Source organism: Hypomesus transpacificus, chromosome 2 (genome assembly GCF_021917145.1).
Source record: "Hypomesus transpacificus isolate Combined female chromosome 2, fHypTra1, whole genome shotgun sequence".
Lineage (NCBI taxonomy): Eukaryota > Metazoa > Chordata > Actinopteri > Osmeriformes > Osmeridae > Hypomesus > Hypomesus transpacificus.
In genome coordinates, this window is record NC_061061.1 from 3922490 (window position 1) to 3943004 (window position 20515).

At 42.2% G+C, this 20515-nt stretch overlaps 2 protein-coding genes across 2 annotated transcripts; one reads left to right on the forward strand and one right to left on the reverse strand.

The window, feature by feature from the left end:
• Positions 1-510: 510 nt before the first annotated feature.
• abcb5 (ATP-binding cassette, sub-family B (MDR/TAP), member 5) lies at positions 511-10211 on the reverse strand. Its single transcript, XM_047031684.1, has 29 exons — positions 10095-10211; positions 9800-9863; positions 9548-9665; positions 9313-9367; positions 9046-9196; positions 8808-8886; positions 8545-8736; positions 8176-8347; positions 7663-7787; positions 7395-7572; positions 7191-7304; positions 6990-7100; positions 6758-6883; positions 6350-6553; positions 5960-6130; positions 5423-5584; positions 4689-4925; positions 4415-4570; positions 4201-4305; positions 4011-4088; positions 3805-3888; positions 3410-3613; positions 3225-3325; positions 2979-3119; positions 2729-2885; positions 2282-2479; positions 1655-1861; positions 1389-1535; positions 511-1141 (listed from the first exon to the last, which is right to left on the reverse strand). The coding sequence occupies exons 2-29, from the start codon at positions 9819-9821 to the stop codon at positions 944-946; spliced, it is 3993 nt and encodes a 1330-aa protein (XP_046887640.1). The 5' UTR covers positions 9822-9863; positions 10095-10211; the 3' UTR covers positions 511-943.
• Positions 10212-14108: 3897 nt separating this feature from the next.
• Positions 14109-19538, forward strand: macc1 (MET transcriptional regulator MACC1). The gene is made up of 5 exons (XM_047039202.1): positions 14109-14266; positions 15626-15751; positions 15900-17953; positions 18076-18264; positions 19171-19538. Exons 2-5 carry the CDS (start codon positions 15634-15636, stop codon positions 19390-19392), a joined length of 2583 nt encoding a protein of 860 aa, XP_046895158.1. The 5' UTR covers positions 14109-14266; positions 15626-15633; the 3' UTR covers positions 19393-19538.
• Positions 19539-20515: the final 977 nt, after the last annotated feature.

The window sequence follows — 20515 nt, forward strand, 5'->3', positions numbered from 1 at the left end:
CCACATCCTCCCACTGTACAAAAATGAAGCCAAGATATCCCGGATATAGGGGTGCTGCCATCTTGCGCTGGTGATGTCATTTGGAACCAGAGTCTGCGCAATAGTGATCGGGTGGTGGAGCCGTGGTATCGAAGTCCCACCCATACACTCGCCCTACTCAAGCACACAATAGGCCCTAACCCATTTTTATATTGTCAAATAACGAATTAAAAACAATCTGATCAGAAAAATAAGCACTTGATCAGGCATCAGTGTGAAAAGATTTACCTAAAATGACAGAAAACATCTTTGGAAAAAAATATTTAAAAATGTGATTTTTTTGTTTGGCTCATGTCCTTTCCGCTAACATTGAGGGTTGCTTTGAGGGGACGGGTAATGACATATACTGCAGCCATCCACCAGGGGGCGAACTATGTTTTGGCTTAACTTTTCAGAGATGTTGTACCGTCCATTCTTTTTACAGTCTATGGTAGAACTCTTTAAAAGTGTGAATGAATTATTCGGCAGTGCTTATGATTTCAGATGTAATTTGTAATTTGTGATTATTGTAACATACATTCATTCAGTGTACAATAGGCCTACCTAAAATACTTACAATTGTAAAAAAAAAAAAGAAGAAATAAAGCTAAATATAGGCTATGACATTCATTCATTACCTGCAAGTTATACAGACAATCATAGAAACATATATTATACAATTAAGGTGCCTCGGGTTATCCACCCACCATCCACCATACATGTGACATGTGACATGTGACATGTGACATGTGAGGTAGTTCCTTTTAACAAGCCCACTTTTAACTCTTTAATCTATTACACTAAACTGTTGAGTGTAAAGTATACATTTTGTAATTATCTTAAACACTCAATGACAGCACAGTTATCGGAATCCTTGCAAAATCATAATATGACATCTCCATTTATCGATTCACATAGTGTCTCTTCAGTGAGAGACCTGCGCATTAACCAGGGCATAATAAGCCCCCTGTTTGGCCATCAACTCGTTGTGTGTGCCCTGTTCAGACACCTGGCCATTCTGGATGACTGCTATCATGTCAGCGCTCTGGATGGTGGACAGACGGTGGGCGATGACAATACAGGTCCGGCCGAGACGGGCATCATCCAGAGCCTGCTGTACAATCTGGGACGAGAGAGAGAGCGAGAGAGAGAAAGAGAGAGAAAAAGAGAGAAAGAGAGAGAGAGAGCGAGGGAGAGAGAGAAAGAGCCAGAGCGAGAGAGCAAGAGAGAGAGGTAGAGAAAGAGAGAGAGAGGACACGTCCTTGTAGAGTGCTTGTGGATCCAACTTTGTACCTGCAAATTTGCTCTCCAGCAAACCCCATACAAGCTTTTGTTTGTGAGTTCAGGACAGACTGGCAGATGATACTCACTTTCTCACTCTCCGTGTCCAGGGCGGAGGTAGCCTCATCCAGAAGCAGCACCTTAGGCCGTCGGACCAGAGCCCGGGCGATAGCGATCCTCTGCTTCTGCCCTCCCGACAGCTGGGCTCCCTTATCCCCAACTCGCGTGTTGTATTTCTGACCAAGCAAACATTTCTCATTCGTATGAAGTCGTATGAACCTAACCTTCGGGATGATGTCTTACTGTTCTGATAAAATCCCATGCTACGGCACGTCACATTCTGGGACATTCTTACCTCTGGAAGACCGAGTATGAAGTTGTGGATGTTGGCGCTCTTGGCTGCTTCCTCGACCTCCTCCTGAGACACCTGTCTGTCGTTGTCTCCGTATTGGATGTTCTCTGTGATGGTGCAGTCAAACAGGATGGGCTCCTGGGACACCAAGCCCAGCTGAGAACGCAGCCAGGCCAGATTCAAGCTCTTGATGTCAGCACCGTCAGCAAACTGAAATGAGGATACAAACACCACGGAAAAAGGGAGACGGGGATGATTCAATAGGCGTTTGTTTCTTGCTTTGGCTAAAAAGTGTTTGATAAATTCCTAGATGATATCAAATAAATGTATTGAGAAAGGGGTCAGATGGCTGAGCGGTTAGGGAGTTGGGATATTAATCAGAAGGTTGTTGGTTCGATTCCGGGCGTGCCAAATGACGTTGTGTCCTTGGGCAAGGCACTTCACCCTACTTGCCTTGGGAAGAATGTCACTGTATTTACTGTAAGACGCTCTGGATAAGAGCGTCTGCTAAATGACTAAATGTAAATGTAAAAAAAGTCTAATAATTTTCAGGGGGCCTGTACTGAAAAGCAGGAGATTCTCAACAGTGTGTGTGCTGTGTACTGTTACTCTGATGGGGAGGAAGCGTACCACTTGTCCCTCAGCCGTGTCATAGAAGCGCTCCAGCAGCTGGATTGAGGTGCTCTTTCCACAGCCACTCTCGCCAACCAGGGCCAGCGTCTGGCCTGTCTTCACAGACACATCCAGACCCTGCAGGACCCTCACATTCGACCGCGTGGGATAGGCAAAGTGGACGCCGCGGAAATCAATGTCCCCTGTGAAGTCTGTCTGGAAAAAAAGAAGAAGCAGGCAGAGAAAACATTCAGAAAGAACATCAAAGAAGCATCTAACATATAACTATAGTCTATAAGTTATTATAGACTATATATCACCATAGTTATAGCATATAACTATCTTGTTCAATAAAGCCAAGAAAGGCCCCAAATAGATATCATAGTTTTTAGTTGTTGTTGTCATAGTTAATATGAACTAATGAAATGCTTGATGTTGTTTGAGGAAGGGTTGTGTGCCACTCACTGGCTTCTCCCCCTTGTCACTGTAGATGTCAATCTCTGGGCTCTTCTCCAGGAGGTCTAGGATCCTCTTCGCTGAGGTCTTGGCTTTTGCAAAGTCAGGAGCAAGAGAGGAAGACTCTCCGATATTCATGGCAGCAAACACAATCACAGAAAACACACTGCAAAACAAGAACATGGTTGTGGTTACCACACCTACAACTTGATTTGGCTGTTGTGTAATTTTCAAGAACTGGTTGTACCAGAATACTTACAGGAACACATTTTCATATTCGGTGTAGCAGTTAGCAATTAGCCAGGAGCCAAAACGAAAGATTGCTGCATTGACAAAGTAGGGGATGGCTTGGGCCAGGGCAAATGTTATGCCATACACAGGAGCTTTTATCAGACCAGATCTGTGGTGATGAATTGAAACATTTCATTGGAATCCCTTTAGTTCTTTTTGGTACAAAATAATTATTCTTATAATGTTCATTACTTAACAAGGTGAAAAACCTTACTCATATGGTTTACGCAAGCTCTCCATGAACTTGCCAAAGAAGACATCCTCTCGCGTCAAAGCGACCACCGTTTTGAAGTTTTCAACCGTCTCAGTGGATATCTACAAAACAAACATGTAAAACCATGTAAAAATGTGTTTTCTCAATCTCACCGGCTTGCTAATGGCTTAAACAACCATGGCTACCTTCCCAGACTGCTCCAGTGCCCCCTGGTCTTTAGAGGCATGTCCCGCCATGGCCCTCATCTGGATGAAGTTGGCACCGATGAGGAAGGGCACACAGGCGAGGATGAGGAGGGTGAGCTGCCAGCTGTGGATGAAGGCCACCACAATGGCTATGGTGAGAGCACACACCGTGCTGGTGGCCAAGCCCAGCCTCGAACCAGCCGCCTACAAAATAGGATGTTACCAGGCAGAAATCATTCAACTATACTGTCATTCATCCAAAGAAGCACCGACTGAAAAGAGGTGTAAAAACCAGGGTAGTGAGTCAGTGCTGAGATACCCACCGCCACTTGAGTGATCTAATACTAATTCTAATGTTCATCACCGTCTTTCTGACAGCCGGAAATGGTTCTCACCCCTTTAACCAGAGATGCGTCTGTGGCCAATTTGGTGGTTAGGACTCCCACGGCATTCTCATTGTCGTCAAACCAACTGATCTCCTAAGGAAGCAATCTCAGTGTCAGTCAGCATGAACTCACAATTTGGTGTGTTTGTATGATCCTCTCATAAATACAGTGAATAGCTCTAGTCATTTAGAAATATGTAATATGCTTGGTCATGCCTGTCTCATCATAGCCGTGAACACCTGACTTCTCAGCCTCATTGTGAGAAGTTCGCCCGATTTACCAAACATGAATCCCTGGAAGAGAAAACAGATCATGGATTTACGACACAAACTTTCTATACAGTAAATAAATAATACAAAGCCTACATTATAAATAAATACACAAGACATTTATAAATAAACAAACCTGTAAGAAGAATGTGACAAATGCAACCCCACCAATGAGTAGAAAGAGCAGGGAAAACATCAGGGTTCTCTGTCGTTTCACCTCTGGATCAACCTCAGCAAAAACCTACGAAGGATCAATTCAAGATCTTAACGTCAGGCACTAACGCCAAACCACTGTCTTTTAATCCCCCCAAATGTTTTCTTTTCATATGCATCAATAGGTAGACACCCACTCCAATGATTTTGGCAAAAAGGATGGCAACACAGGGATATGTTGCCCCTCCTATGAGACTGGACAAAGTTCCGACCAACAGGTAGGGCCATTCTGGCTTGTTCAGAGCCAGGATCCTGGAAAAAGGGACATCTACCACTTCCTTGTTTTTCTCCTTCTGCACATTAAATCATAAAAAAAATATCAGCAGATGAACATGAAACTGGAAAACGTTATTATTTGTTCTTTCACAATAGAATAGAAGTGCATGATGTGTGCTGGTCAAGCGTCTTCACCTTCTTTTCTTTCTTTTCTTTTTTTCCTGATTTCTTCTTTTTGCTGCTCCTTTTGGATGACTTTCTCTGGAAGCTTCTGTTGATGACAGAGTTCTGTTGAAACCCTTCATTTTGGGCCGTTTCCTCACCGATGATCTCCTCATCCATATCCGAGCTGTCAAAGGATGAGCCGCTGTCAAAGGATTTGCCTTCATCAGAGGATTCTTCCTCACTATTTTCTTCTGGTTTTCCCATTGTCTACACAAACAAGGGTTGAGATGTCAATGTTGGGTTACATTTCATTTTGAGAATCTGCTGCTGTACACCATTTGTAGATGCTCAAGCCATAAACAAACTATGAACAGAATGTAAACTACAGCTCTCATGATATTCACCAACTGGTTTGGGTTAGAGTTAGGGTTACAGTTGTGGTTAGTCAAGAGTATTTTAAAATGTTCTGATAGTTTAGTATTTTTTTAGCATTTATAGATCATACAATCTAAATAAAAGCTAACCAATATTGTTATAAATTGTTAATAATAAAAAAGTATGGATGTTCCAATTTCTTTGATTAAAATGTTTTTTGAGAAGGACAATTTGGAGTGAGGAATAGAAAGGTCAAGTTTGTAGTGGCCTCTTAAATTTGACCCTTCTGCTCCTCCCTCCAAATTGTCCTTCTCAACTTTTGTAAAAAGGAAAGAAAAAGGTGTGGTGGTCTCTTATTTTTTCTCCAGAGCTGGTATACTGTAGTGTACCTGCTGCATGACTAACGAGTAGTAGATGCCCTTCTTGGCCATAAGCTCCTTGTGAGAACCCTGCTCCACCACCTGGCCATCACTGAAGCCAGCGATCACGTCCGCAGTCCTGATGGTAGACAGGCGGTGGGCGATGACGATGGTGGTGCGCCCAGCCCTGGCCTAGCGAGGAGGACGAGAATCCGTTCGTCAACAAAAGATGATCATCTGTAGATGACTTTGAAAACGCACGACTGTATCTTGGATGTTGTGTAATTATGGTCATCCAAAACAGCGGTGTGTCCAGACATTTTTGTTAGGGGTGGCACCAGGGGTGGCCCGCCTCTGACTGGGCATATAGCCAATCATATATTGGGGTGGCCAATCAGATTTCAGGGGTGGCCCGTGCCACCCTAGGCCACTCCCTGAACACGCCCCTGATCCAAAACACACGGTAAGATAGTGCCCGCATGCATGTGAAACACCACTAGGAGTTTCACATGGACACGTAGGTTTTGAAGCACACGTTCCTTGGACGGTCACAGTAGTGAGGTTTACCTTATCCAGCGCCCCCTGGACGATGGACTCACTCTGGGTGTCCAGAGCAGAGGTGGCCTCGTCCAGCAGGAGGATCTTGGGGTTCTTGACCAGGGCTCGAGCAATGGCTATCCTCTGTTTCTGGCCCCCACTGAGCTGGGCCCCACGCTCCCCCACCATGGTGTTGAGCTTCTGTTTCACAGCCATGGCATACAACACTTATCAGATGGGTTTAGTCATGTTATGACATCTTCTGCTCCGTTCTATTTTCTCTGATTATACATTCACAAATGAATGTGAATAACAGACAGCGGGACCTTTGTTTTAAGCTGTATAATTCTAGACTGTAGTTTAAAAGGTCTTGTCGTTGATTTTCTGTCCCTTCTTTTGTGTGGGAGCTGCTCCACTTACGTCGGGTAGCTTGGAGATGAAGTCGTAGGCGTTGGCTTCCTTCACGGCACGTTCGATATCCTCGTCGGTGGCGTCCTCTCTGCCATAGCGGATGTTCTCAGCGATGGTCGTGGCAAACAGCACCGGCTCCTGGCTGACTATGCCGATGTTCTCCCTCAACCACTTCACGTTCAGGGAGCGGATGTCTTGGCCGTCCAGAGTTACCTGGGATCCAAACCATGCATGAGTATTTCACACACACACAAACTTTCATCTTCCTCCCACAAGAGACCGCCAGAGCCCTGTTTTACATTCCTCTCCAGTCGACAGCCTTCAATAAACAAGTCCAACCAGAACAGTGGAATGCCACACATTCTGGTCAGTGGAGTTCTGTTGTCTCCCCTGCTCACATTGTGTTCTGGTGCATACCTCTCCCTCATCGGGATCGTAGAATCGCTGCAGCAGCTGGATGGTGGTGCTCTTCCCACAGCCACTGGCCCCCACCAGAGCTATCGTCTTCCCGTGAGGCACCTTCAGGTTCACTCCTCGCAGAATCTGTGGAGCCCACCAATGTGCGATATGATGATGTCAGCAAGGCAGGCACAGAAAGGAAGTTTGAATGTGGGACGGATGTCTTGCTGTGGTGAAGTCATTGCCTCACTTTGACCGTTTTTCTGGAGGGGTAGCTGAAGTGGATGTTTTTGAATTCAACGTCTCCCCTCACAAAGTCTGGTTTGTGGCCCTCCTTTGAACTGCTGTCGATGGGACGGTGCTTAAAGACCACCATTACATATTAATATGTGTTCATGAATTGTAAACAGTTGTTAATATTTAAGAATGAATATAAAGTCAGTCGTAGTACCATGTCGATAGTTTTGTAGACCTCATAGGCAGCACCCCGGGCTTTGGCAATGCTCTCCAAGTTTGGAGCACCCTGGCCTAATGAAAAAGACCCTATCATCACCGCAAAGAAGACCTGGACAATGGATCAAATAAAGTACAACAATGTCAGGCAATGCGAAAAGTTGACAACATCACAGGACTTCATGTCTGAGAGGAGGCTTACTGTGATAACTTTTCCAATTGAGTAGTTCTCAGGTTCGTCCACAGAGAGCTTTGTTCCATACCAGAAAGCCAGGGCATAGGCACCAAATATTATGAACTGAGTTAGACCCATAGATGCATTGGTGGTGATTGCCTTTTTAATGCCAAAGTTTTTTGCATCCTCCAGATTTTTTTCGTACCTGAAAATAGAAAAGTATTTAATGGAGTGAGTCTGAGTTAGCTATGGTGGTGAAAAAATATAGACATTTTAGGTCAAATGTTGTCCTAACTTCTCCACAGCTTTTTTCTGTCCATTAAAGGCCACAACTGTCCTGATTGCCACGAGAATCTCCTCTGCCACTGCTCCTGCCTTGGCGTAGGCCATGAGCTCCTTACTGGTCAAACTGGCAAGAATCTGAAATTAAGTATCAAATAATCCATCACTGAATCGCAATTAGTCTGGTTTTTAAGGTAGCAGCTGTGAGACACTTTCAATCCAACATCATATCTAAGTCTATTTCCTTCTAACACCTGTGACCAAAGCTTGTAACGTGGTTATGTTTTATGTAACATACACGTTTGGGTAAAAATAAACATTTTAAGGAAAAGAAATGTCACAACATTCATGCATCTTTAACTTCATTACACACACACTTGGACCAACACATCCTGATGTTGTTCACATTTCTCAATTGATCAAAAGACAAACACAATGGGCGGTATGGTTGCAAAAGATACTAATCCAAAACCAATGCCCACTGTAATGGTACATTATTGGGTTTTAGTGCATGTTGTTGCCTTACTTTGGACCATGCTGCAGCAGAACCCGCTAGAAGAGGACTGACGGTCAGGATGACCAGGGTCAGCTTCCAGCCAAAGACGAACCCGATGATGAACCCAGTCACAAAGGTGCAGAAGAACTGCACAAACACACATATCTTGTCGCCAAGTCCCTCATTGATTGTGTTGATATCACTAAAAGAGGTACAAGCAGATGGAATGTCCCTAGCGATTAATATCTATGTCGTATTTGCATGGCAACCCAACAGGCTGATGGAATCAACATGGGACAAGTTTTCACAGATCACATGATGCCATGTGAAAAGTGTACATACAAAATGTTTATAATTGTGTAAATGATCATTCTGGATTAATGTAATATAGTAACTTACTCTGTAAGCCTGACATTTAGCACACCGATAGGATGTGTGTCAAACCACGACATTTGTTGGTGTAAAATGGCATGGAAGTATTTCTCCCTGATCCGTTTGGTCTGTTTAGTGGCTGTTAGCAAAAACAGCATCACCTGAAAAGTCCCCAGCAGCAATGCTGCACAACCAATCCCAACGAAGTAATATGCATGTCTGCAAAAGGAAACCAACAGTTGGTATTCTGATGAACCTATTTACTTAAGATAATCATTGTTTGCACTTACTGTGTCATTAACGCCTCAATATCTACTCCAGGAATTGCAAGACACTCCGTTGAGTTCAAGATCTCAAAAGTAAAATTTCCTATTAAAGTGGACAGATTCAGACAGAGACAACAACATAATTGCAATAACCACAATACTCCACCACAAGTATCCCAACACTTAGCAAAGCTTGCATGGGGCACTGTAGAATATATTTGATCACAAATTCAGCCGTCTGTCTCAGGCTCAGTCTGTCTACCTGTTAAGTTCAGTTGTTGTCCGCTCTGCACGAAGCTGTCAGTCATCTGCCCAAAGATGACGATCATGAGGGGCAGTGCTATCCCGTGTAACGCAGCACACACTAGGCCGATGATCATTAGAATGATCTCCAGGGGAGTGGCGTAGCGGAACTATAACACATAACATAGACATTTCCATATAGGGTGAATACGATCAATATATGTGGTTATCTGTTCTTATGTAACACGCTGTGAGTATTATAGGGTATAATTTATAAGAGACTTACCAGCTGGAAAAATCCCACACTGTTAGGAGCCTCTTTTGGCTTTTTCTTCTTTTTTCTTCAAAAAGAGCCGACATGAAGGAAAGACTTGTTTTCAATTATCTCATAACACGTTTTGTGTGGAGAGTTTGAGGTTACGACAATGACCACATCCAGTAGCTATCAGCAAAGTAATTCTCCAACAGCAATTCATATAATTATACAGACAAATGCAGCAGCGCGCTTGACCATCTCTTACCCAAAGACACCCTTGCTCCTTGGCTCGACACTGACTTCTGGGAGCTCTCCATTTGCATCCTTGGATGGCTTTTCATCCTCCGCAAAGGCCAAGTTTGGGTAACCATCCAATTGTACGGCTTCGAAGTAATAACGTCAGTCATGAATATAAAAATGCATTGCTTAAATTGGGATTGAAAATTGGGTTCTTTATGTTTAAATTACTTTTTCAGTTCGAGCTTGCGTTGCGGTGAAATTCTCGAATGCAGCCTACCTGTTGATCCGTTTTGTGGCATCTCCTCCTTTGGAGTCAATAGATCAAATCGGAAACCAAGTATCTAGATGACAGTTAAAGTGGATATTTAAACACAATTGTCGAATAAAGTGTTATTTCATATACCTTAAATTAGTTATAAGGACTTGAGATTGCGTCATCCGCAACAGCAAAGGACCCAATATAAATGCTTGGCTCCAGCATTATTCAATAAAAGTCTTTCTATGTTTTTTCCAACTTGTTATGAAAATGTATGTTTTGGAAAATGTAGTTTTATAAAATAGAAGAACCTTACCTTTCATGGAATAAGAGCTGCAATCTCGTTTGCATTCGTTCTTATTTTTATGATAAACTACTACTACACACCACCATTAACTATGAATTTGGCAGCTCTAAGAATCCTTAGAGGGCTGCGCCAATTTATCTAGTACAAGGAATTCATGTCGTCATACTGACATGCTCTGGTGTCAAATATCTTTAAACGGTATACAGTAACTGGATAAGAGGTCTTTCCAAGGTGTCTTATTGGGTGACTGCCATTGTCAAGGTGCAACCTATTTTCTTTATACTGTATATTTTGGTATTCTTTATTATTTCCCCACCCCTAATTGGGTGTCTGCCTTTGGCTAGGATCAAACCTATATTCCCTCTCATATATATATATTTATATTTATATTATTTATTTATGTATTTATACATAAATATATATATTTATTTAGAAAGTTCTTCCGGTAGGCTCAAAAAGTCCTAAGCCACATTTGAAAAAAAAAATCAAGATCATGAAAAATCGTCAATAATCAAATCCAGCTAAGTGAGTTAAGGATGTTAAAAAAAAACAGATTCTGGATGTTCCTAGAAAACTCTGCGGAGCAGAGGACCAATTGAAGCGAATGGGCTGTGACGCAAAGAGAGCAAGCCAAGCTGCAGCTAATAATTCTTTGATGATTTTTCATTATTTAATTTCGAAATACTTTTCCAAACTACGTAAATCCCGGCACTGCACTCCATTGGGTTATAAAGAGGACGTTGGCAGAATGTGAACTTTGCAGTTTCTGGTTCTTTAATTGAGCTTGGGAAACTAAACCCATTCTAATTTGTACACACACCCAGATATTTCTGTCATTTTGAGAGAGATTATTAAAGAGAGATACTTATTTAACATTTGCATATAAAGTGCAAAATGAATTCCAATAGAACAATGAGGGTCAATGGAAAGGTATGCCCATTGTTGGGAACACCACAACTGTCAATACAACTTGCATTGGTCTTCTATCTAGTGTAACGAGAGTGAACTGCTTGTTGTTCTCTGTAGTGTTAACACACTTGGACCAAGTTTAGAAGTCTCTCAAGTCTGAACTCTCACAAACTCAGATGAACTGAGAGGCAATGAATAAGTCGATGATCAGGTTTATGCAAGATACAACATGCACATGTTTCTCTGTTAGTGTGCATGTGTTGTCAAGAGATGGAATGGAGATGTCGTGCCGTCTGTCTAGAATGCAGAAGCAGATATTATCCGTGATAAAACAGGTTATTCTATGTGTATGTTGTGATTTCATTCAAAGATTAAGACCACCTGATGAACTCTGATCTATTCATTGCATAATAATACAATATGGCGCATTCAAGATTGGATCAACTCTAACTCTCATTCTTATGTAACAAATAAATGGAAAAATAATTTGAGTGTTCATTGTTTCATTTTTAAATCAAATAAATTCAAATAACATATCATACATTATCATACAGCCTATATTTCAGCTTACTGTGTTATTTAAAGCATCAGCAGCACCCACATTCACATATTGTTTTATACACGTAACATCTGCAAATATTTAGTCAAGTCAAAGAACAAAAGTATCCATGTTTGTTATCTATAGATCCTCTCTTATAACTTCATGATGCCTATACAATTCACACTGTAGATATTTCCCAGAAAACCTTTGATCTGGAACCAAGGCTGCATGATGGACCGGGTAAATGGGGCCTGGGGCCAGGGGCCTCTGACCATTAGGGGCCTCAGGCCCATGAGACAATCTAACATGTATCCAAAATGTAGATTGATAGTGCTTAAATATATGGACCCTCAGCCCATCAAGTGACCCATGTTGCACCTTAAACACCTCAACCCTTACCAGAGCCCAAGACTCCACCTAAACTCAAACCAGGGCCCCTTAGCTCTGCCTAAACTCATACCAGGGCCCCTTAGCTCTGCCTAAACTCATACCAGGGCCCCTTAGCTCTGCCTAAACTCATACCAGGGCCCCTTAGCTCTGCCTAAACTCATACCAGGGCCCCTTAGCTCTGCCTAAACTCATACCAGGGCCCCTTAGCTCTGCCTAAACTCATACCAGGGCCCCTTAGCTCTGCCTAAACTCATACCAGGGCCCCTTAGCTCTGCCTAAACTCATACCAGGGCCCCTTATCTCTGCCTAAACTCATACCAGGGCCCCTTACCTCTGCCTAAACTCATACCAGGGCCCCTTAGCTCTGCCTAAACTCATACCAGGGCCCCTTAGCTCTGCCTAAACTCTTATTTTACTTTTATTATTTCAGAGAATCTCAGAGACTTTTTCTTGCAAAATTATTATTATTATCATCAGTTTTTATTCTACATACAACGGCCCTAATACGCCATTGTATAGGTGTATGACTATGTTGTGTTCATGTTTGTGAACACCTGGTGAGTTTTTTTGGGAGGATGGGAGTTACAAACTGTACACCTGTACACCTGTGCCATGGGGCCTCAAAGTATGCAGATCTGTCTAGAACCCAGTTTGTCCGTATGGCTTTCATCCTCAAAAGGAATGATGACTCACAAGATAGTTCAGATCGACCTGTCTCTTGTAAAGATCTTCTGATATATAACAAAACTGGTTTTGGAATGACATGGACATTCCATTTCATTCATTATTTCATTCTTTTCATTTTAATCCCAAGCGACGTACAAATAGTGTATGTAGAAAGTACAGCAGAAGATTAAGGATCAGAAGGGCATGATTCTACATCCTTTAGAGGATAAAGTTAAGGAACAGTTTGTATTTCCTTGCCACATCGCAAAGTACACAATGTAATAATATCACTGTATTATGATCCTTCACATGCAGTTCTTACATTGTTTTTGGATGTGGAATTGTAAATGCACAAACTGAAACTAAACACAACCTCACACACTCAAAACAATGTTCATATAATAACGCTTTAAAACTAAGTCCCATAGAATTTGGGCAAACTCCAAAGGAAATCATTCTCTTTATAAGAGCCTGAACTCTTATGAACTTGTAGTTTGCTACTAGTGTCTATTTCCTCACAATGACTTGATTAACCTTCACCACTAGAGTGCAGACTCCCCTCACCTTTCCAAACAGTAAACATTAATTTAATTATTGTTGCATTGTGAATAAAGATTCCCGAAACTACAATGCTATGTCCATGTTTAATTTTAAAATAGATTTTAGTATTGTTGATTTTGTCTTCAAATTCTTTATTTTAGCAGTTTATAGTACCAGTTTAAACGTATAGCCTACGGTACATGTTTCTTTATCTCAAAAGTGAGATTAGTCAAATAAACTCAAATGATCGAGTTGTATCGTGCATTTTATAACATGTCTTCAGAAGTCTAAAGCTGGTGTAGTACAGTGTACTGTGTGGAATTGTCTTCTCTATAAAAATAACATAATCATAATCTACTCAAGAGCGCTTAGTCACATTCCTCAAACATCAACTACTTTCCCAGGCCAAGGTCAAGACACCGTTCTGGGGACAACAGTTTTTAAGAGCTATTTCAACTTTGTCCTGGTTACACTGTACTGTAGGCCTATATGTAGACATTTCCAAGTGACATAATTTACATTTGATTACTATGAAACTATCAGATCCATGAAAAAAATGGAGAACATTATTTAGGTGTCCTGATATAAAAACACAAATTGAAATCAAAGTGGAAATGAGTCCTCATAAACCTTGAACACCGTTTTGAATTTATCAGTAGGTAAAGATCAAGAGTAGCCTGGGCCAACTCGAGTCTACTCAGATGCAAACCTCAACATTTACCTATTTCATTTGTTTAATGTTTACTGAACATTAATTAACCCCACATTCAGGGTCACAAAGAGAGAACATAAAGGAAACAATTTCCTTCACCGAAACCACCTGTCTGCTTCAGTTTCAGGTGTTGCAACTCTCTCAGTGCGTAAATTGTCAGTGGCACTCTGGGTAATGTAGTCGCTAAACAAACTAAGCTGGTCCTTTAAACGATAGCCGCTTTGTTTTGAACTGCTAGTCCCAAAATGCTATTGTTTTCGTAGCATACAGAAGCAACAGTTGTAACGTGAAGGTGTCTGATTTTGTGACACTCCCTTCCTATAACGAAAAAGTTGGTGTAGGATGACTATATGATGATTCAAACTTTATTACAAACGCTTTGAAGTAAAACTTTCAACGTCTTTGGAGTTGTCTGATTAAACGGTGAGTGGAAAGGACTTAGTTCCTAAGACATTTTATTTTCAGATTATTTTTTTCAGTATTATAGCCGTATTATAGCCTACACTATTATAAAATAAATACCACAAACATCTGCTCCGTGGATTCAACAGCCTAATACGTATAATAATTTGTCAACTAAAGAACTGTAAGACTACAAAACCACACGTGTAGTTTGCGGAAAATAGTGATCAAGTAATAGTAGAAAATCCAGTATATGATTTCTCCGCGCACGTTGGCACATTGTTTTATTGTTTATGTCGGTGTTTGTTTAAGCTCTTCTCACAAAGCGTCGGCAAGCGAGAGAACAGGTGCATCCTGCTGTATTTTAACACGACTGTCAGAGTCGACAGGCGAGTTCAACGCAAAGTGTGTCCTCGTTACAAGCTGGTTTGAGACACAACTGATTGTTTGGTCGTAGACAAGACGAACCTGTTTTTGTGCACTGGCGTAAGAAACCCCATTATTAATGACTGACGCACTGTTATTGTTCATGAATGGGAAGGCTCCCTTTATACAAAGTGACAAAAAACTTCCAATGATACAGGATATTGAGACCTATATATCAGTGACCTGTCAAGTATAACTCCTTTACTCAGAGCTGTAGTTGCAGCAGAAACACTTCCTCTTTAGGAAAAGTGGCTGTTGATTCAGAATTTAAATCTCTCCGATGGAACTATCCAATTAGACCTGACTAAGGTCTAATCTCAATTGAAACATATTACATCATCAAATGTTATGTCGTAACGTTCGACTATGTAGTTGAACTATGTAACACTACCAGGGCCGGACTGGCCATCGGGGATACCTGGAGAATCCCCGGTGGGCCGATGGAGTTGGGATGGTCCAAAACAACGGCCCACTTCCATTACCATCCGGCCCTCTGACATCGCCAGCATCTCATGATATTTCATATGTCACAGCTTGAATACGCAAAAATAACTCTTAAACCTTTGTAGTCTGAATTCTTTGACTGAGATTTATACTGCTCCTTGCGATCTGTATTTACACTCATGGTGCCGAGTTTTCGAAAATTTTCTGACCTGTCTTCTGAAATGTGTTCTTACGGACTTTACGTTAAACGGAAGTTTAACGTAAGAAATTCAACATATATGATGTAATTTCTTTGTCATCATCCAACATAATGATAAGTGTGTATGGGTATTTTTCCAAGTAGGCCAATGACTGGTCGATACGTGCGATCGATGCATTGAGTGGACAACGTGGGGCCGCGCACCGTTTACTGAGTGGGCCGGTCTGACAGTAAAACTCCCGGGCCACTTTTTCCCCCCAGTCCGTCCCTGAACACTACTGTGCATAAAAACAATGTTTCCATATTTGCAGATGCAAAGATGGCAGCCGTCAGAGCAAAGTCATTCCGCCGTGCTGGAAGTCTGATGAGGAGCAAATCTGAGGGCACACTAATTGATTTAGATGATAATGGAACACTCAACATCAACAATTTGAATGGTAATACAATTAGCTAAAAAGTGAAGTGTGAAATAATGTTATACAAATACGGAAGTTACCTCAACTTATTTGTAGTCTTAACATTTACATTTGTGAGGTAACTTGCATAAGAGCAATACTTTGATACAAACATTGGATATCTTTTCAGGTAGTTACATTTCACATCTAGTGACAAAGCATTCTGAGTGGCCAGTTTTACAGCCAGAGGTAAAGCATGAAACTCAGACCAATCCGTTCTGGAGCAAGTTGTCTGGATCCAACCCATTTCTTGATGACATCGTACACAAAGATGAAAACAGTGGCAGTGTATCGATTCTGCAGGAGGATCCGTCCTCTCTTTTTGGTGGTGTCAATGATGACACCTTAAGCACATCCTCAGATGAAAGTCGTTCCACCCATTTTCTGGGTGCCAGACATAAAAGCTCCAACCAGTCTGGTCGGTGGAGAAGTGCCTCCGATATTCTTGATGACCTGGAGAAAAGGGAGACAAAAAGGGAGAGTAGGGATACTAGCCTCAAAATATCTGGCTCATTCATGAACCCAGATTTTGAGTGGTTAAAGAATGACAGAGAGGCCTACAAAATGGCGTGGTTGAGTCACAGACAATTGACAAGGTCTTGCCTAGACCTTGGCCTGATAAGTCAGAGTCCAGGATGGGCCCAGACTCAGGCCGCTGACTCCCAGGTGATCTGCAAGATCGGTCACGCTGGAGGGTCAATGCAGCTACCAGACACTGACATTAGTGTCCATATCCCAGAAGGCCATGTATCCCCAGGGGAGATTCAGGAAATCGTACTAAAAGCTATCCTTGAGCCTCCCCGCGGCCTTAACAACAACTACACGACAACCATGAGTCCTCTTCTGGAAATGAGAGTAAACAACCTCAACACAAAGGAATGCATCATGCTGGAGATGAAAATGGCTGGGGATGTCAAGAAGGACCCTTTGAGTCAGGTCATGACAACTTTCGTGGGACTTGTGTCCCACAAGAGAGAGGGACCTTACCAAAAGGTAAAAGACTGTTACATTTACAAAAACATGATGCAGATGAAGTTGCAGGACTTGAAGTCACACTTTTACGTTATTGTCTGTGCGGAGGCCTCTGCTATCCAGCCCCCTGCTACATCAGTTTGGGATTATCTGGACCGCCACATCAACTTGGCGGTTTACGGCCCAAGGTATATCCATCCTTCCTTCAAAGTCGTCGTAGTTGTCTCTTGCCACGAAAACATCCCACTGAGACTTCCATTCTCAGACATCCACAGGGGGAGCAGAAATCTTCCACCTCTTGTGCTGCAGCTGTGGGGGAAGCATCAGTTCATGCCAGCGAAAATGGACAACCTGAATATCGCAACCAATATCACTGATTCAAAGTTTGAAGTCAAGGACGAGGACAAAAGAAAGGAGGTGAAACAAGGGCTCCTCAAGCTGGGCAAGGTTCTTCATCTGCCACTCGAGCTCACCAAGGTTGGTAGCGGGGAGATTACCTCCTTCAAACTGAACCTCCAGCTACGAGATTCAAACTGTGTGACTCTGACACAGTTCCAGGTCCAATCCCCTGCTGTAGCACATATTAGGTCAGAGAAGCGAGGCCCTAGACGACTGGACCAGCGGAAGGAGATTGGAAGATCCTTGCCCATCCATGAGGAAGCTATTCAAGAATTCCCTCAATTCCAGTCCAGACCTGTGAACTTGCAGTGGTACGGCGTGGCTCTGAAATCAGTGATCCGCCAGCCACGCGTGGCGTACCTTCTGGAATACTTCAAGGGGGACACGGTGGCCCTCCTGTCCAGGGAGAAGGTGAGGTCAGTGGGCCAGTCGAGGGTGAAGGAATGGTACATCGGTTTTCTCCGAGGCAAGACTGGCTTAGTTCATTGCAAAAATGTCAAGCTCATCACTAGAGACCAAGTGATTGACTTCACTGGCATCAACATGACCACCGATGTGCTTCTGGAAAACATGACACTGCCGTTTAAGAAGCTAACCTACATGTACTCAGCCATCCAGAACCTCGTAACTGAACACATTCCCAGCTGGAGAGGGTTTGCCGACGCCCTGGGTTACTCTAACCTGTCCTTGGATGTGATCACAAGGAGGCATGCTGAAACAGAGGCCGACCGGGTAGCCTGTGTGCTGGAGAAGCTGAAGGAAGATTGCCATGCAGAAAAGAGCCTGAAGAAGTTCCAGCATGAGCTTATGATTGTAAGTGCCAAAGTTAAATTGTATTTTTTCTAGGGAAATATTCAACGCTTTTGCCTAATGTTGATACCGACTTTGCACACGAACAAGTCAATGTTTTCAAAAAATGTTGTATGTCCTCCTAGGGTCTGTTGAAGATTGACGCTCAGGCCCTCGTGGCACACCTGATTCAAAACACAGTCATCTTGTCAACAGCAGTGGAGCTTGGTATCAGATGGAGAGAGATTGCTGAGCGATTGGGGAAGCTCACCAGTGCCCAGATAGCTGGCTACGAGGCACCACATCGAGGGAAGGGTGGAGAAGTCAGTGCCCAGGTCAGCTCCCATGACTATAAACTAGAGCTGTCAAACGATTAAAATATTTAATCGCGATTAATCGCATTAATGTCATAGTTAACTCGCGATTGATCTCAATCGCACATTTGTATCTATTTTAAATGTCCCTTTATTTCTTTTTCATCCATTCTTTTTTCAAATTGTAATGCTCTTATCGACATGGAAAAGTGGTTCGGATTGCTTCGTGCAAATGTTTTTTTTTAAATTGAAAACAACATTGCAATCGCCTGGCTTTGACGAGCAGGCGGAGAATTCGCATCAGCTGTGTGCTTGGCTGTGTGCCATCAAAATTATATTTTCGACTCCACGACGTGCTGCGATGATAGCTCATTCCCTCCGGCTCAGTTCACAACGACAGAACACACTGATCACTTTGGTCTTGTCAATGGAACCATTTGGCAACCTTTTAAAAGTAAACTTTCCATTCAGAATCTTATTGGCATCCATTTCGGCGTCTGGCGCTGGCAATCAACTCAAAACATAACGTTAGCCTACTACCAGAGAATGTCTTATATCCGTAAACGGGCTCTGCTACGACTGTTTAGCCGGCTCGCAAGCCCAAACAAGTGGGTGTGGCGTGCCTGTTGTTTTGTTTCCGGTCTAGCTAGATCCGGTGTGGTATTGTAGTTTTTGTAACGTCAGTGGTTGTTGCAACAGAATGTGAAAAAAAACTACAAAGTTTGCTAGGTCAAAAAGAGCGTTAATTGCGCGATAAAAAAATTGACGCCGTTAATTTGGGTTTGCGTTAACGCCGTTAATAACGCGTTAAACTGACAGCACTACTATAAACCCTTGAAATGATCAATGAATGATACACCTCTAACCTCACTGTTGTCTCAGTTAGTATTCTCTTGTTGATAGTTCTTCATCTGCCTTGTCTCGCAGTCCATGTGGAAACCTGCCTATGACTTCCTGTATTCCTGGAGCCTGCGGTACGGGAAGGGATACAGGGACATGGTCCAGGACCTCCACTTGGCCCTGGACAAGATGAAGAGCCCCGTCACTAAACAGTGGAGGCACCTGACTGGAGCTCTGATTACAGTGAACTGTCTAGAGATGTTCCAAGTCTCTGCATTCCCTAACCCTAGAACTCTGAGGACTCGATGAAAGATCTTTGTATGGCCGTAGTTGTCTTGTCACCAATGTTTTTTGTTACAATATGGAATTCTTCCATAAACGTTTCTTTTTTTTGGTTGTTCACAATGTTTGCTTCTTGTTTTGGCTACCCGCAATGCTTTGGGGCTATTTTGTTATTGTCAGTGACCTATGCACTTTGTAAAGCTCTCTCTTGGAAGTCGCTTTGGATAAAAGTGTCTGCTAAATGAATACATGCAAATGTAAAGGAAAACAGTGTTAAGTTACTTCATGCTTTTTTGGTCACATACTTAACCTTGATTTTGAAGTAATGACAAAAACCATATAGCAATACTGCAATACTGTCCAATGTATCAGATACTTGCATTGTAAAAAATATTACTGCCATCCCTTTATATTTCATAGGAGATATGGACCTGTTACATTCACTGTAACTTGGATTCAGATTATCAAACTGTGTCAATGAAGTTGTGTTCGTAAGAAAACATTATACAGTGTACCTTGAGTTAAAGACTGAAAACGGCTCAAACCAGTTTTGTAATGTTCTGTCTAAAATGTGACACAATGCCCTGTTAGTGAAGCAGTTGGACCAGCTTTGACAACACAAACGTTGTAGTTCTTATTGCCTTTTTTGTATTTTATGTTCTATGTTCCTTAAACCCACCCTACTCTTCACTTAACATTCTTTATCTTAAACATTCTAATGACTTTAAAAGCTGTCAAATATTTATGATAGCTTTGGATTGTAAACCATGTTTCAAGGATGTGTTAAAAATATGAAAAGCTTCTTAACTGCCAAAAGCAAACCTCAGTGTTTAGAGTGCTGCTGTTTACTCTGTGTCTTAAAGATCCTGTAAAGTGGAATTGAAAATTAATTTTAAGTTCATCACACCACAGAACAATGTGTTGTTAACTACCCATCAAATTCGAATGAAAAAAAATTATGAAAAAGTATGTAAAATTAGGCTTTGAAATCGTGAGAAAATCAGCTTTCTAGCAGTGTACTCTGCCAGAGACTGGGCGGGAATGTTGCCTTAAGGAACTGAAGCTCCGCCCCCTTAAATTAATTGAATTTAGCAAAAACAGCAACATTAGCTAAATCAATTGCAGATATCAGAACAGACCTACCTGCAAT